The 15,106-nt window shown below is 41.2% G+C and overlaps 1 protein-coding gene across 2 annotated transcripts in view; it reads right to left on the minus strand.

Annotated features, from left to right (window-relative positions):
* Nucleotides 1-11,728, minus strand: part of MAPK4 (mitogen-activated protein kinase 4) — an 82,231-nt gene extending 70,503 nt beyond the window's left edge. Inside the window, exon 1 of one of the 2 annotated variants that reach the window (XM_044657819.1) lies at nucleotides 11,180-11,728. In XM_044657819.1, coding sequence (XP_044513754.1) covers nucleotides 11,180-11,728 — 549 coding nt within the window. The remainder of the gene's footprint in view (nucleotides 1-11,179) is intronic. The other variant, XM_044657821.1, reaches the window with a different exon arrangement.
* Between the last annotated feature and the right edge of the window lie 3,378 nt (nucleotides 11,729-15,106).

Here is a 15,106-nt window from a genome sequence, read left to right on the forward strand (position 1 = left end):
GATGGGGAGTCCTTGAAAAGCAGAGGATATGGCCAGGCCAGGACAATACTGGAATGTATTAAAGATGGTGCCTCTTATACAGGCCAAATAACCACTAGAGAGATTAGATTCAGATTTTGGCTTAGGATAATATATATATATATAAATATATAAGATATACATATTTTATATAAATATGTAAATGTATATAAAATTATATATTTAGAAATATATTATATATATTTATATATTTATGTAACAATATATAAAATCTTATATATATAAAATAATATATATAATATATAAATAACAGTATAGTATAATATATAAATATAATATATAAAAACAGTATAGTGTAATGGAAAAAGAGGCAGCTGGGGGTGGGGGTTCAGTGGATAGAATGATGTGTCTAAAGCCAGGAAACCCTGAGTTCTAATTTGTTCTAAAATACTCTGTTTGACCCTGGATAAGTCACTTAACCTCTGTTTGCCTTAGTCTACTGGCGAACCATATAGTTTCCTTGCCAAGAAAACTTTATGGACTAAACTTTATTAGTCTACAAAGTCGCGAAGAATCAGATATGACTGAACAAGACAGAACAACTGAGCAACAACAATAATAATAGTGTAGTGGAAAAAGCTTTGGAAGGGAAATTGAGAAAGCTGGACTCTAGCTCTGGTCCTTTCAGTAACTGATATATGATAGTCTGATTTGTACAAGAATTTGCTTATTATTTATTATATTTTATAATTACATATAAATATTATGTATTTTTATAATTGTATTTACATATAATTGTAATAAACAATCTATGACTAGCCATCCCAGGGGATGTGGGAGGCCTGAAGGGCAGGTCAAAGGAATCATGTTGTTCCTCTGTCTGGCCCTCGCCTGTAAAATCAGAGGGATTGGAACAAATAATCCATAAGGAATGAGAACCTGTTTAGTGCTGGCATTCTTTAAGCCTCTTTCACCAAAGGAAAGAACTTTTATTAACACCTGGCTAGTGAATATGATTCATGGAAGAAGCAGTTCAGAGAGAGACAAGCCGGAGCAAAGACAAGACTTCTCAGCACCAATGAGAAAGGGAGGGGTGAAGGAGATGCCTTCCGAGTTAGTGTTGGGCAGGGGTTCTCAAAACGTTTTGGTCAGAGGATCCTTTGACACTGCTGAAAATTATTGAGGGGGGCAGTTAAGTGGCTCAGGGGATTGAGAGCTAGATCTAGAGATGGGAGGTCCTGGATTCATTTCTGGCCTCAGACACTTCCTAGCTATGAGACCCTGGGAAAGTCACTTAACCCACATTGCCTAGTCTTTACTACTCTTCTGCCTTGGAATTAATACATAGTATTGATTCCAAGATGGAAGGTAGAGGTTTTCCAAAATTAAAAAAAAACCAACACAAACCATTGAGGACCCTAAAGAGCTTTTGTTCAGATGGGCTATATATCCATCAATATTTACTGAATTAAAAATTAAAGCTGATAATTAAATAAAAATTAATCCAGTAAAAATAATAATAAACTATTGCATGTTAACATAAATAACATTTTAATGAGAAATAATTGTATTTCCTAAAACAAAAAATAATAGTAAAAAGAATGGCATTTTAAACACTTCTTTTCGAAAAGTATATGTCAATGTCTGACTTACTAGAAGGCAGTTGTACTATCATATCTGCTTCCACATTCAGTCTCTTGTGATGCTGTTGTATGTAGCTGAAGTGTATGAAGAAAATTAGATCTCACACAAATATGTAGTTAGAAAAGGAAAGATCCCTTTAATGGGCAAATAACATGTAAACATTATTATGAAAATAGTTTTGATCTTGCCAAAACCATGAAAGGCTATCAAGGACCCCCGTGCATCCTTGAACTATACTCTGAGAGCAGCTAATGTAGGATAACTAGAAGCTCAGGGGATGGGGTGGGAAATCTGTAGTTCTCAGTGTGGGGGTCAGGGACCAGGCCACAACTCTTTTTTGCTTCAAATCTCGAGTTGCTTGTGGGTTTTTCAGGGGGAATCTTTCCCTGTCCATTCCAGCCCTATTAATTTTTCTTTTCATCTCAATTCTGACACACAATTTAAGCACTTAAGAATTATAAGATCATAGAATTTAGAATTGGAAAGGAACCTTGGAGATCGGTTAGTCCAATTCCAACTGATATGGTACCAGAGACTGAGGACAGAAAATTAGGTTACCGCAGGAAACAAATAGGCATGGTGCATCCCAAGTAAAACTGTGAAGTGGACAAAGTTTGATTTCCATATCTTAATGCTTTCTTTCTATCCCCATAGCTTCTCAACTGCTTCTCAGAATGGGACAGCTTTTTATTTTATCTGCACAAAAGAATTGCTTAACATGAAATACTCATAAGCTTTCAGTGATAAAGACTTAAATAAAAATAATTATAACTACAGTAATACTCCCTATTACTTTTTCCCATCTTCCCATTCCCAAGTACCCAGGATTCTCCTGGTCACTGACCCTCTCTCCTCTTCTCTGTGAAGACCTGATTTCAATGAATTATCCCTTGGTGTACATGTATGGAGTGAATCTGATGAATTCATAAATTCATTTATCCTAAAGTTCTTCTTTCTAGGGAGCTTGCATTTTAATAGATTTTAATTTAAAATTAATAATTTTAATAATGCCTTAACTAAAAGGAATGAATTTCTAATGGTGAAACCATAGAATCAGAGATTCTTTGAGCTGAATGGGTCCCTTCAAGTTCTTCTAGTCCAGTTCTCTATCTGATCAATGAATCTCTCCTACAAAAGTACCAGTAGTGGTCACTCAGCAGAGGTGAAGTGAACCTTCAATGATAAGGCTTAATTTAATTCTGTACAATGTAGTAGAGAAACGACTGAATTAGAAGCCAGGCTATCTGAGTACTAATCTTAGCATTTACTTTAACCAGCTGTCTGACCCCAAGGGCAAATTACTTTACTTAATATCTCTGAGCATCAGTTTTCTCATCAGTAAAATGAAGAGGTTGGATTAGATATCTCTCTTCTCATGGTTTTCCCTCTTCACCACTACTACTACCACCAATTGGCACTAAAGATCAGGTAAGCCCAAGCCCTGAGTGGGGAAATACCCCCTAGACCACCAATCCTGCTTCCATCCATCCCAGTAACTGCCCACCCCCCTTTACCCCCCAAGTCATCATCCTGGGAAGCAACCCTGGAGGAGATACAACCAGACAACTGCTTCTGCATCACCCAACCTCAGCAGCTCAAGACCCAGAACATTTTTAGTTCTTGTCAAAAAAATTCTTGGCATTATAAAATGGTATGATTTTATCATTCCATCATAAGGGCAGTTAAGTGGCATAGTGGATAGAGTGCTGGACCTGAAGTCAGCAGGATCTGAGTTCAAAGCTAGCCTCAGGCACTTACTGACCCTGGGCAAGTCACTTAACCTTGTTTGTCTGAGTTTCCTTGTCTGTAAAATGAGTTGGACTAGGAAATGGGAAACCACTTTAGCATTGTTATCCAGAAAACCCTAAATGGAGTCATGAAGAGTCAGATGTAATAAAAATAAACAAATGATTTTATCAGTGGAATTGTCATTAAAGAGGAGGCATTCCTCTCTGCTTTGTGGTGGTACCCCAAAGACTATGGAACTTTCCCAACTGACTTGAGGTAAAACTACTCGTGTTGTCTACCCCGGTAGAATATGAGCTCCTAAGGCCAAAAAGTTTTAATTTTCTATTCCTATTTCCCATACTCTGTGTTTTGCATATAGTATCATTAAGATGAACACTTTCATTCATTCATTCATAGGCTCTAAGATTCTAGAGACTGGAGGTGGCATGAAGGGGTTCATGGATGTGTTGCCCCTCAAGTTATCAGTCATAGGTGCTCACACAGTTCAGTTTAACCTATGACTGGCCATACCAGGGGACTCAATAAAAGAGTCCTGAAGGGCAGACAGCTGCCCTTGGTCTTGCTCTCCAATAGGAACTGAGACAAACACAAACCTGAACAGAGAGAACTTGGGGCCATGAGATGACCTCGGAGGCACGAGTGCCTACAGATGGATTTCGGTGGCACTTCCAGAGCCTACATTCTGCACATTCCTATTGTATTTCCTTCTTTCTTCCGGATAAATGATGTGGTTCAACAGAGAGCAGTTTGTGCTGTGCTCTTCTGTAGCAGAAGACATGGTGCCACTGAGCTTGATTTCTTTGTAGGAATCTTGTTTTCGTGGCTAAGATTTAAAATGCATGAGTATGTGTTGTGTGTGAGTGCATGCATGTATTGCTACAGACTTGTTCTCAGAAGTAACACTGTTTGATCTGTTCCTGACCAACTCTTTAAAGAAAACAACAAACCCATATTTAAAAAAAAAACAAACCAAAAAAAACAACCAACCAATAGCTGGAGGCAATGGCAGATAACACTGAGTACGGTGCCAGTCATGCTAGAGGCAATCAATGCTGGTGGATGATGGATCCAACAGAAGTATGGGTACTCTCAATCACTACTGACTGGATGCGGGAGCCTTCTGTGTGGGGAGAGCCCTGTGACAGGGACTTGCATAAATATTTAGTGGTATATTTAGTGGAAAGACAGTTGAGTCAGACTGTATTCAAATTCTAGTTCTTTCCATTCTTAGTATGCCCTTGACCACTTCAATAAAAGGCGATATAAACAATGAAGAAATATCAGTACTCAACATGTATGCACCAAATGGTATAGAATCCAGATTTCTAAAGGAGAAGCTAGTGGAGCTCAAGGATGAAATAGATAGCAAAACTATACTAATGGGGGACCTCAACCTTCCCCTATCAGATCTAGATAAATCAAACCAAAAAATAAATAAGAAAGAGATTAATGAAAATGAAAAAAAGAGATGAAAGAGAAGAAAGGTGAATGAAACCCTACAAAATTTAGAGTTAATAGGTATATGGAGAAAAATAAATAGGGACAAAAAGGAATACACCTTCTTTTCAGCAGCACATGGAACATTCACAAAGATAGACCATGTAATAGGGCATAGAAACGTGGCAAACAAATGCAAAAAAGCAGAAATAATAAATGCAACCTTATCAGATCATAATGCAACTTCATTTTAATACAAAACAAAGCAGACTAAGATAAATGTACAAAGAGATACAAAAAGAGTGATAAAGTTCCCAGAACGGTACAGTAAGTAGTTCACTTCCAATTAGGGGGATCAGCAAGGCTTCCTGGAAGAGTTGGGCCAAAGGTTGGGTCAGCAATGAAGGGAAAGATTTCAAAAGTAAAAGAATGGGAGGGTTTGGGGAATAAACCCATTCCAAGGATATTCAGAGGTAGAGAATAGAATTGACTGAAATGGTGAGAAGTTCACTTTGACTAGAGAGCATCCAAGAATATTGTAAAAAAAAAAAAGACTAGAAAAGTAGGCTGAAGCCAGATTGCAGACGACCTTTAATATCAGAAAAAAAGGCAATGCCTTATTCTAAATTATGGATATAGTGCTATAAGGGATTTTAAAAGTCACCAAGTCCTACTCTCTTTTTTGGCAAATGAAGAAATGGACATCTAGAGAGATTAAGTGACTTTCCCAAGGTCACAGAGCAAGATTTTGTAGACTCAAGGAAATGGCCCTAAATTCTCTGAGCTAAAGGTTCTCACTGGGTGAGGGGTGGACTTTAGATTCTCGCTTCTAAAGGAGAAGCATGTGCAGCTAATTAAGCATTTAACATGTTGCTCAGCTACCTCCAAGCGATCTCAGTGAAGTTTCTGACATTTCTTGAAATTTACACAGTGCTCAACAAAAGCCTTAAGTGACAAGTTTTTTTTAAAGACCTACTTATTAATAAGAGAAATTCAAATGTGAACATGCTCTGATCCTTCAGAAGCCTCTTCTCCGCCATGAAGAGGAGAGAATCTCTTAGCACATCTGCCAGGGTGGTAAGGGATTCCTAATGGGGCCAGAGACCACGTGGGGCAAGAAAGGGACCATCCGGGCTGTGGATCATCCCAGAAGGTTCCAAGAAGAGGTCAGCCCTCCTCAAGTCCACCCCCAAATTATAGTTCTCAGCTTGGAAGACAAGCCTCTCTGGGAATTCTGCATTAATGCTGAGAGGTAATTTCTGATTTTAGAAGAACTGTCAGTGAGATGCAACCCAGACAGGATCATGGTTATGGGTTGCACATAGTAGGTGCCGAATCAACACATATTGAAATGAATAGAATCATCTTCCTTCAGACTCATATAACACTCTACCTGTTTTCACATCATTATCTTATTTGATTCTCATGATAACCTAGTGGGGTAAATAGGCAGGAAATGAATGAATGAAAAAACATGAACAGTTCCAACTATGTGCCAGGCAAAATGCCTGGGAATGTTAATCTACATTTAAGATCTGAGAAAATTGGTGGCAGCTAAGTGGCTCAGTGGATAGAGAGACAGGCCAAGGGACCAGAGGTCCTGGGTTCCGATCTGTCCTCAGATACTTCCTATCTATATGACCCTATGTTAGTCGAACCTCTATTCCCCAGCCCTTTCCACTCTTCTGCCTTTTACATATGAATAAACTGAGGCAGAGATGAAATAACTTGCCCAGGGACATATAACCGTAAGTAAGGATGTGAGATAGAATTTAAGCCCAATCTTCCTGATTCTAAGGCCAGTGCTTTTTCCACTATTTCATGCATGAGATTAACCTCCTCGCTGCCACCACACGGATGCTTGATCTTCCTGCAGATACTGCCTTCCTTTGCCTTCCGTTTCCATTCAGACTCAAGCAAACCCCACAGTTCCAAGGAGGCAGCATGGCATGCTGTGATGGGTCCCCAAGGCATCCCATATCTCTGGGTTGAAATCTCACTGAGGCCAATAACGTGCTGTGGGAGCTGGGGCCAAGGACTTGATGTTCTTTCAAAAATGAGAACAGGAAGACCAGGCTCTCACCACGGGGAAGCGCTGAGCCCCTGGAGTGTCAGGGTCACACAAAGCCTCCTCTTCTAAGAGCTCCATCAGAGCAGATGCACACAATTAAAACTTGACATCCTCTGGGTGAGGAAGCCAGAAGCCTTAGAGAAAAGCAAAATCCTTCTCAAAGAAGCTCACAGGGAGTTGAAATTCCCTTACCCCGCTATGCCAGTCCTTACCTCAGAGGACATGTGGGGTCAAGGGCAACCAGCACCCGGTCAGGAGATCTAGGTTTGAAGGGCTATTTAGATAAGTCACTTCTTTATGGGGCTCAGTTTCTCTGCCTCAGAGGTACAATATGGTATGGAAAGATAAATGAAAAGCTTCAATATAGGATGCTATTTATAATAATTATTATTATTTTGAGGGGACGCTAGAGGAGGTGGAAGCTGAAGGCTCCAGCTCATGAATCAGGCAGAGTCAGACCCTTTCCTGGCCATACCCTGACTCTGCTCTCCCGCTTGACAGTGTTAATTTTATACAAGAAAGCAAGTAAGAAATAAGCCACCAGAACCATGTAGCTGTCTAAAGTTTTCACAGCCTGAAGGAAAAAAAAAATTCCTTATTAGAGCCTGAAGGGAAAAAAAAGAAATTCTTGTTAGAGAATTCCTGGATGGTCTGCATCTGAGCAATCAAAACAATCCCTTACACAATGATAAAAGGCGTCCCCAAATTTTTAGTGCCATTAGGGAGTCTGGAAACTTTAATCCTTAAGAGCTTAAGATTTGGAACAGTTTTTGTAGTTTTCTTTTGTTCATTTTTCAGGCATTTCTTTTCTCACATCCTTGCCATGGTGGGTGGGAGAATGAAAAGGAAACTCAAACCCTTATAGGCAGTGAGGGGGCTCCTGACTCTATGTGCCATCTCAGGGAAGGATTGGCATGGTAGGGTTGGGGAATTTCAAATCCCTGCATGCCTCTTTGAGAAGGGTCTTGTTTCTCTTTAAGGCTTCTTCTGTCTCCTTCACCTAGCAGATGAGTTGGATTTTAATCATGTGAATCTGATGCTTATAGAAGAGAAAGCTTTAGTGTGACCTTGAAATTTCCTTTTTTAAAAATGTTATATTATTTTTAAAATTTCTATTATATTTTTAATTTCATATTAATATTTTGAACTGGAATCAATCTGTTCAAGAATCAGGTAACAAAAGAAAAAATCCAGTAATGACAATTTGCAAGTTAAACCAAAGTCGTCATTAGCAGTATTGAAACTCGCTTTGACAGATAGGATATAGGAGCTCCACTGAAGCTCCAGGGGTGTAGAGCTTCCCTGTGGAGAGTCAAAAAGGCTGAATTCAAATCCAACCTTAATCACTTACCAACTGTGTGACCTTGGACAAATCCCTGAAGCTCTGTCTGCCTCAGTCTTCTCATCTTTAAAATGGAGATAAGAATAGCACCTACCTCCAGAGTTGTTGTGAGGATCAAATGAAATCATAATTATAAAGTGCTTAGAACAGTCCCTGGCACATTGCAGGTATTATATAAGCATTAGCTATTGTTATTATTATTATTATTAGAGTCGAGCAAAACAAACTCCCATATTGGCCATGTCTGAAAAGCATGCATCTGTCTCACATTGCTTATTAGTCCATCACCCTTCTGCACAGGTTTCAAAAGAAAGTTTTCCATCCATTGTTACATTTCTTTTTCAGAACAATCTCATGAGATTGGTAGCTCAGAGATTATGATTCTCATCTGACAAGTGAGGAAACTGAGGTTCAGAGGGATAAAGCAAAGTCACTCTAGTGGTAAAATTGGGACAAGAAGCCAAAAGGCTTGAATCCCAGGTTGGGCCAGGGCCAATGCTACAGCGTCATACTGCCTCCCTTCCTATTGCGGTGGTTTATTTAATCAGACCTGAGTCGCAATGAGCTAGTGCATGCCAGAGGCAAGAGCAACAGAAACTTCTCTGGCCTCTGCACTTGGGGTGGGCTGATCTGGGACTTTTAAGACTCTAGGGATAATGCCCTGGAATTGGCATCCCAAAGAAACGAGAGGCTAGAATGCATCAAAAGGCAGCAAGAGGAAAGTAGATGGATATTTTTGTTGTGTTTTGTTTTATCATTTGGACTATATCCCTGCAGAGTGTGCTAGCAGTTTGGATAGATGACCTGGTCACATAGGAAGAAAGGAAGTAAAAAGGACCCAGATCTGAAGTGGTTTAGACTAGGAGACCAGGCTCTTTCTGGGTGCCTTTGTTAGTCTGGGGAAGGGGGAATAGCCTCTCATCCAATGTGACCTTTCTTCCCATCCAAACCCCCAATTTAGAGAACTAGCAGGATTCTGGGTCCCTAGGATATTCCAGTTGAAAGTGATTAGAAGATTCAAATGAGTATTGGGAGACTGGAAAGGAATGGAGGTGGGGAGAGGGAAGGCTTGGTCTTTGGCAAAGAACCCTGAGAAGTAAATGGCACACAGGAAAAGAACTGGCTGGAGAGTCAAGAGTCCTGGGTTCCAGTCATAGTTCTGCTCCTAAACATGGCTTCAGGCAAGTCTCTACTCCTCTCTGGGTCTCCATTTAGAATAATCTCTCAGGTCTTTTCTGGATCCAATGTTCTATAAACCTACCTGAGGAACCCTGAAAGTTACTTTGCCATCCCTCAAGGGAAGAATATTCAGCTTGGAATGAGATAGTCCAATATTTTACTTCCTCTCCATTCCCAACTCATCTCCTGGCCATGAGGTTGAACTCCATTTTTGGAGGGTTGGTCCAAGAATCAAGAAGAACTAATTCAATTACACAAGACCCTGAGCTCAGAGGGCAGGAATTGCACTATTAATGATTTGTAGTCCAAAAGTAGTGTGCATAGGAGGGACTTTAAAACATTCAATTGCCCTGGTGAAAAAGTTTGCTGGAGAGTCTATTTAATACAAGGTTATGGGGTTACCTGTGGGTTTCATTTCATAGATTCATGAAATGAAAATTGGACCTAGAAGAGACTTACAAATCTTATCCAGGGCTTAAATAGTTTGATAACTGTGTTTTACTTTGTAATCCTATATTTTATTCTAAACATATAAAAGGGGGCAGCTAGGTGGCACAGAAAATAGAGTGCCAGGCCTGGAGTCAAGAAGACTCATCTTTTTGAGTTCAAATCTAGCCTCACATACTTATTAGCTATGTGACCCTGGGCAAATCACTTAACCCTATTTCCCTCAGTTTCCTCATCTATAAATTTAGCCGGAGAAAGAAATGGCAAGCCACTCCAGCATCTTTGTTAAGAAAACCCCTAAAGGAGTCATGAAGTGTTTGGACATGACTGAAACCAATGGACAATGACAAAAAGCATTTAAAACATTATTCTCAGAAGAGATTCATTGGCTTCACTACACTGCCATGACATAAAGCAGGTTAAGAAACTCTGGTCTAGTCTAACCACTTTATTTTATAGAGGAGGAAAATAATACCCACAGAGTCACCTTTTCAAGGTTATACTGGAGAGAGTGCCAGACCTGGAGTCATTTGCCTCAGTGGCCTCATCTGTCAAATGAGCTAGAGAATAAAATAGCAAACCATTCCAGGAGACTTGCCAAGAAAATCCCCAAAAGTTGTCAAGAAGAGTTGGGCATAATTAAACAACAAAGTGGTATCATCTAGACTTGAGCTCTTATCTACTGATTCCAAGTCCTAGTCTTTCCCATTGTCTGGCCTTCAAGGACCAAGGTTAAGAAAAGAACACAGAGTCATCAGGCTCATATTGTTCAGACATCCACCTCTCTGAAAATCAGGCTGCCTGAACCAGATGATCTCTGGAGAGCCCCTTCAGCCAAGAACAGCCTGCTCAATCGGTCTGATTTCAGATGCTCCAGGAAGGCAACCTTAAGGGCCCTGAGCACCTGCTATGCTCTGGGATGACAGAGACGAACATCACAATTTTAGCATCATAGCATGTCAGAACCAGAAAAGGAGCTCAGAAATTAAATTGCTCAAACTCTCCTTTTACAGGTGAGGAAACTGAAACCCAGAGATGGGAAGTGATTTGCTTGAGGTCACACAGATATTAGCAGACCAAGAACTGGAAACCAGGTCCCTTGCCTTGGGAGTCCAGTGCTCTTGGCTCTACCCTACATTGTCTCCTACGAAAGGTGGAACTGAATCCCCTCTCAAAACTACGAAGAATCAAGAGCTGGCTGAGCTACAGAGAATGTCACGAATACGAAGGGCTTGAGAAATCCTCTCTGGCACTTCTGAGAGTTCTCATGCCATCCTTCGCCCCATCACTTGCCCACCCTCAGCCCCAGCAGCAAACCCAGCCAGAGGTACCTTGTGTGAATAATGCTGATCCACAATCCTCGCCAAGCCGAAGTCGCCGATCTTCAGCACGAGGTCTTCCGTGCTGATGAAGATGTTGGCGGGTTTCAGGTCCCTGTGTAACACGTTGGCAGAGTGGATGTACTTGAGCCCACGGAGCAGCTGGTACATGAACAGTTTGGCATGTTCCTCGGCTAGCGTGCCCTGCTCCAGCAGGCGAGCTAAGTCTGTCTCCATGTACTCCTGGACGATGTAAGCCATGTGGAACTTAAAGAGCTCCCCTTGAAGGTCAGCCCCTTTGGGTCCGAGGACCTCGTACACCTTCACGATATTGTCATGGTCCAGGCGGCGAATGATCTTGATTTCCCTTAGTGCGTGCTTCATGCTCTGGGCATCGCTCATGGCAATCTTCTTCACCGCCACCTTCCGGCACGTCTGGCTGTCTGTGGCCGAAAGCACGAGGCCATTGACGCCGAATCCCAGGGGTCGGAAGTCGATAAAGCGCCCGCCCAGGTCATAGCCATACATGTTGGCAATGCAGTCACCCTTCTCGGCCATCATCGGCTCAGTGCTCTGGGGCTACCTGTATGAGAAAGGAGGGAGCGAGAAAGGCTGAGCCCAAGCTGGTATCTCCACTAACACTGTTCATCCCATCAAGTCAAGCATCTGGAGGAAGGCTGTGTCCTGGTGACTTGTTGACCTCTCAGTGCCCAGATGCAATAAGGGTATGTGTACTCCCACTGGGGCAGGGGAAAAGAGCTTCAAACAAAATCAAGAAGACTTTTCCCTACTCTCAGCAGTCTCTGTGGCCAAGTGGTTCAGAATCCTTTGAAATGAAGCATTTTGGTGAGAAGTTCCAATGAACTGGTAACCATGAGCATCCATCCAGAAAGCTTACCATCATTTAGCTGTGGCCTCTTTAACTCTGGTCCTTGAAGTGAAGAGCTTCCAGAGGAGTTCCCCTTTAAATCCTTTGATAATTACAAATTAAGAGTTCCAGTGGAGAGGGCTCCTCTGCTCTGTAATTAAGGGACTGTTTTGGTGATATCTTGTGCTTTTAGATTTTCAAAGCTTCGCAGTCATTCAGCCTTCAGTTGCTCAGTAGCTTCTTCCCATCTGAAAATTAAAGAGATTGCCTGGTACATCCTGGTCTTGGGACTTCCCCCCTCTCCCTCCTCTTCTCTGCCCAAGTGTCCAGATTTCAAAGCAGGCAGAATGACATCAGGGGAGAAAGCTGGAGCAAACTCAGGCTGTAGTTAGTGCTGGAGCTCAAGTACCAAATGCTGGGCAGATCCTGGGACATTGGGCTTCTTTGCACAGTTTCAGATGGGAGCAGCTTGGGCAGCACCCTCTCTCATCCCCTCATACTTGCTGTTCTCTGCCTGGTTCCCTATTCCATTTCCAATTAGATCCAAGATTCTACTAAGCGCAGCATCTTTCAGCCCGAGCCTCCCTGGAGTAGCAACACTGGGTAAATTTCCACACTCTGCCTTCTGACACCTTCCCACTTGCATGTCTTTTGTTAATCAGCCCAAATGTTATTTGATCCGCGGAGCAGGTTCAAACACTGCTCACTAGTGGGATTTCTGGTATAGAGCAGGCAGTCTGGCTAACTCTGTTGCCTGTTCACAGCTCTTCTCCTGGAAGACAGAAAAGATTGATTGATTTGATAAGACCATCAAATGGGAAGGCTTTTATGTAAATTCCTGTTCTCTGAAGGTTAACATGAGCAAAGCTGTAGGTGGGAACCATCAGCCCTGACCTTTTGGAAATTCATTAGTTATGCTTTTCAAACACACATATCAGCACTACTCCTCAGAAAGGGGGTAAAAAGTAACTCATTGCTGCCATCGGAAGTCAAAGGAGCTAGAGCTTGGCTTTTCTCCCAGGGTTTTTTGCACCTTTCTTTCTTACAAAATTTGAATACCTGAAGAAATGATTTCCTATAAACCGAGATGTAGTTAGGCTTATGTCTTTTGCTAGCTTTCTATTTTGACAGTGTAAATATATTTGCCAAATAATTATTATTAATACTAGCATTCCCAGAATATTTTAATGTTTGCAAAGTATATTATCTTTTCTCCTCATAACAACTCTGAGAGAATAGGTGGTATTATCATCTCTATTTGGCTCAGGAAGAAACTGAGGCAAATGGAAGTTAAGTGACTGCCCAAAGTCATACAGCTATTAAGTTTATGAGGCTATATTGGAACTAAAGTTTTTTTCTGACTCCAAGGGTCACTAAATTGTGAAAATCCTACTGCATTTATAGCAAAGAAGACATTTTCTGCTTCCCAACCCAGAGCAGAGATTTCCTCATGATACATGTGGGCAGAGGACACTGAGCACTTTTTTGCTTCTATAGTGAATTATATTCTCTTTGGCTGTTAACTACACTTAAAGGGAACACTGCTGATTAGACCATCATGCAGAGATGAAGTCACCACTATCATCCCCCTGGTGGCAACTTGCTCAAATGACAGATGCAGTGACTACAGGAGAAAAGCCCTGGAAGACTACTGGACAAACCTAGATCTATAAAACAACACAAACAGACACAAACAGCACAAACATCAGATCTATACAATAACAGCAAAGGTCACAGCTTCTAAAACATGAGCAGCTCACCTGGAACTAATAAACCCTATGAGAAGAGGGAGAAAGCATAAACCAGGCACCAGGAAGAGTGAGTATGTTTTCAGCCCAAAGGAAGGAAGGGCAAAGCAGCAGCATCTTGATGGATAACCACCAGGCATTCACCTTGCAGGGATCCATCAAAATAAGTATCTTTAATTGGGCAGAAGTTACGTAGAGTCTACCGATGATGAGTTCTTTTACCTCTGACTTTGTCAGCCCACTCCCACTCAAATGGAATTAGTAGCAGCATCATTATGAGACATGCAGCTGGAGAAATAATAAAGTGAAATAGCAAACAGCTTTTAATTCTTCAAGATTAAGAGTAGGGAATAGAGAGCATGGGGAGATACAAAAAGCAAATAATTTTTTTCAAGTCTCTGCTCCAATATTTATTAGCTATATGACAATGGACAACTGACAAACTAATAATTTCAAGACAAATAATTTTTAAAAATAATTTCTGCTTGAATTCCAAATGCATTTACATGTGAATATTAGATAAATTGATATTCTAGAGACTCTTTACAAAATAATAATGACAATGGTAACAACAATATAAGGGGGACAAAAACCTTTACTAGTGTGGCAGAAATACAGGAAAAAAGTCACTGACTACCTTTTCCCCTCAAGTGTCACTGAGACATTGAAATTTCAAGGCAGTTTACATGGTCTATATAGATCGCTGCCAGGGACAAGATGGAAGATGAAAGAAATTCACTGAGATAATCCAGAATAGGGAGGAGGAAGGGTTATTAGTCAAGAAAAAGAAAAGATCTTAATAGTCGTGATAGGTCTCGACAAGCCTTGACAGGTCTTGACACCTGCCTGAAGTGGGCTTTTGGTGTCAGACAGATGCCGTATGGCCTTTCTAGCAAGATCTGATAATGTATTGATTAGCACACAAGCATATTGACCCAGACCAATCTCAAGGGAGGAATAACCCTTTTTCCCTGCCCCATCCCAGAGGAAGTAGCCACAGCAATAGTGGCCAATGAGAGCTCTAAGAGATGATAGCAGCAGAGAAGCAGCAAATGGATTCAATACAAGCAATGATGGAAGAGGGAGCTTTTGTGGATGATGTCTCTGAAGGCAGAAGAGAGTGGCAATGGCAAGGGACTACCTGGGCGATTATGACAGGAGAGCCAAGAAGCAGCAAGACCCAGAAGCTTCTTGGGACACAGAAATGGGAAGTGTCCCAGACACAATGCAATCTCATTGAAGACTGTTCAGGGAATTTTTCCTTCCCTTCACTAGCATGGGAATCTGTGAAAGACTTTGACTTTTGTGTCCAAAGAGCTAGAG

Source organism: Gracilinanus agilis, chromosome 1, assembly GCF_016433145.1.
Source record: "Gracilinanus agilis isolate LMUSP501 chromosome 1, AgileGrace, whole genome shotgun sequence".
Taxonomy (NCBI): domain Eukaryota; kingdom Metazoa; phylum Chordata; class Mammalia; order Didelphimorphia; family Didelphidae; genus Gracilinanus; species Gracilinanus agilis.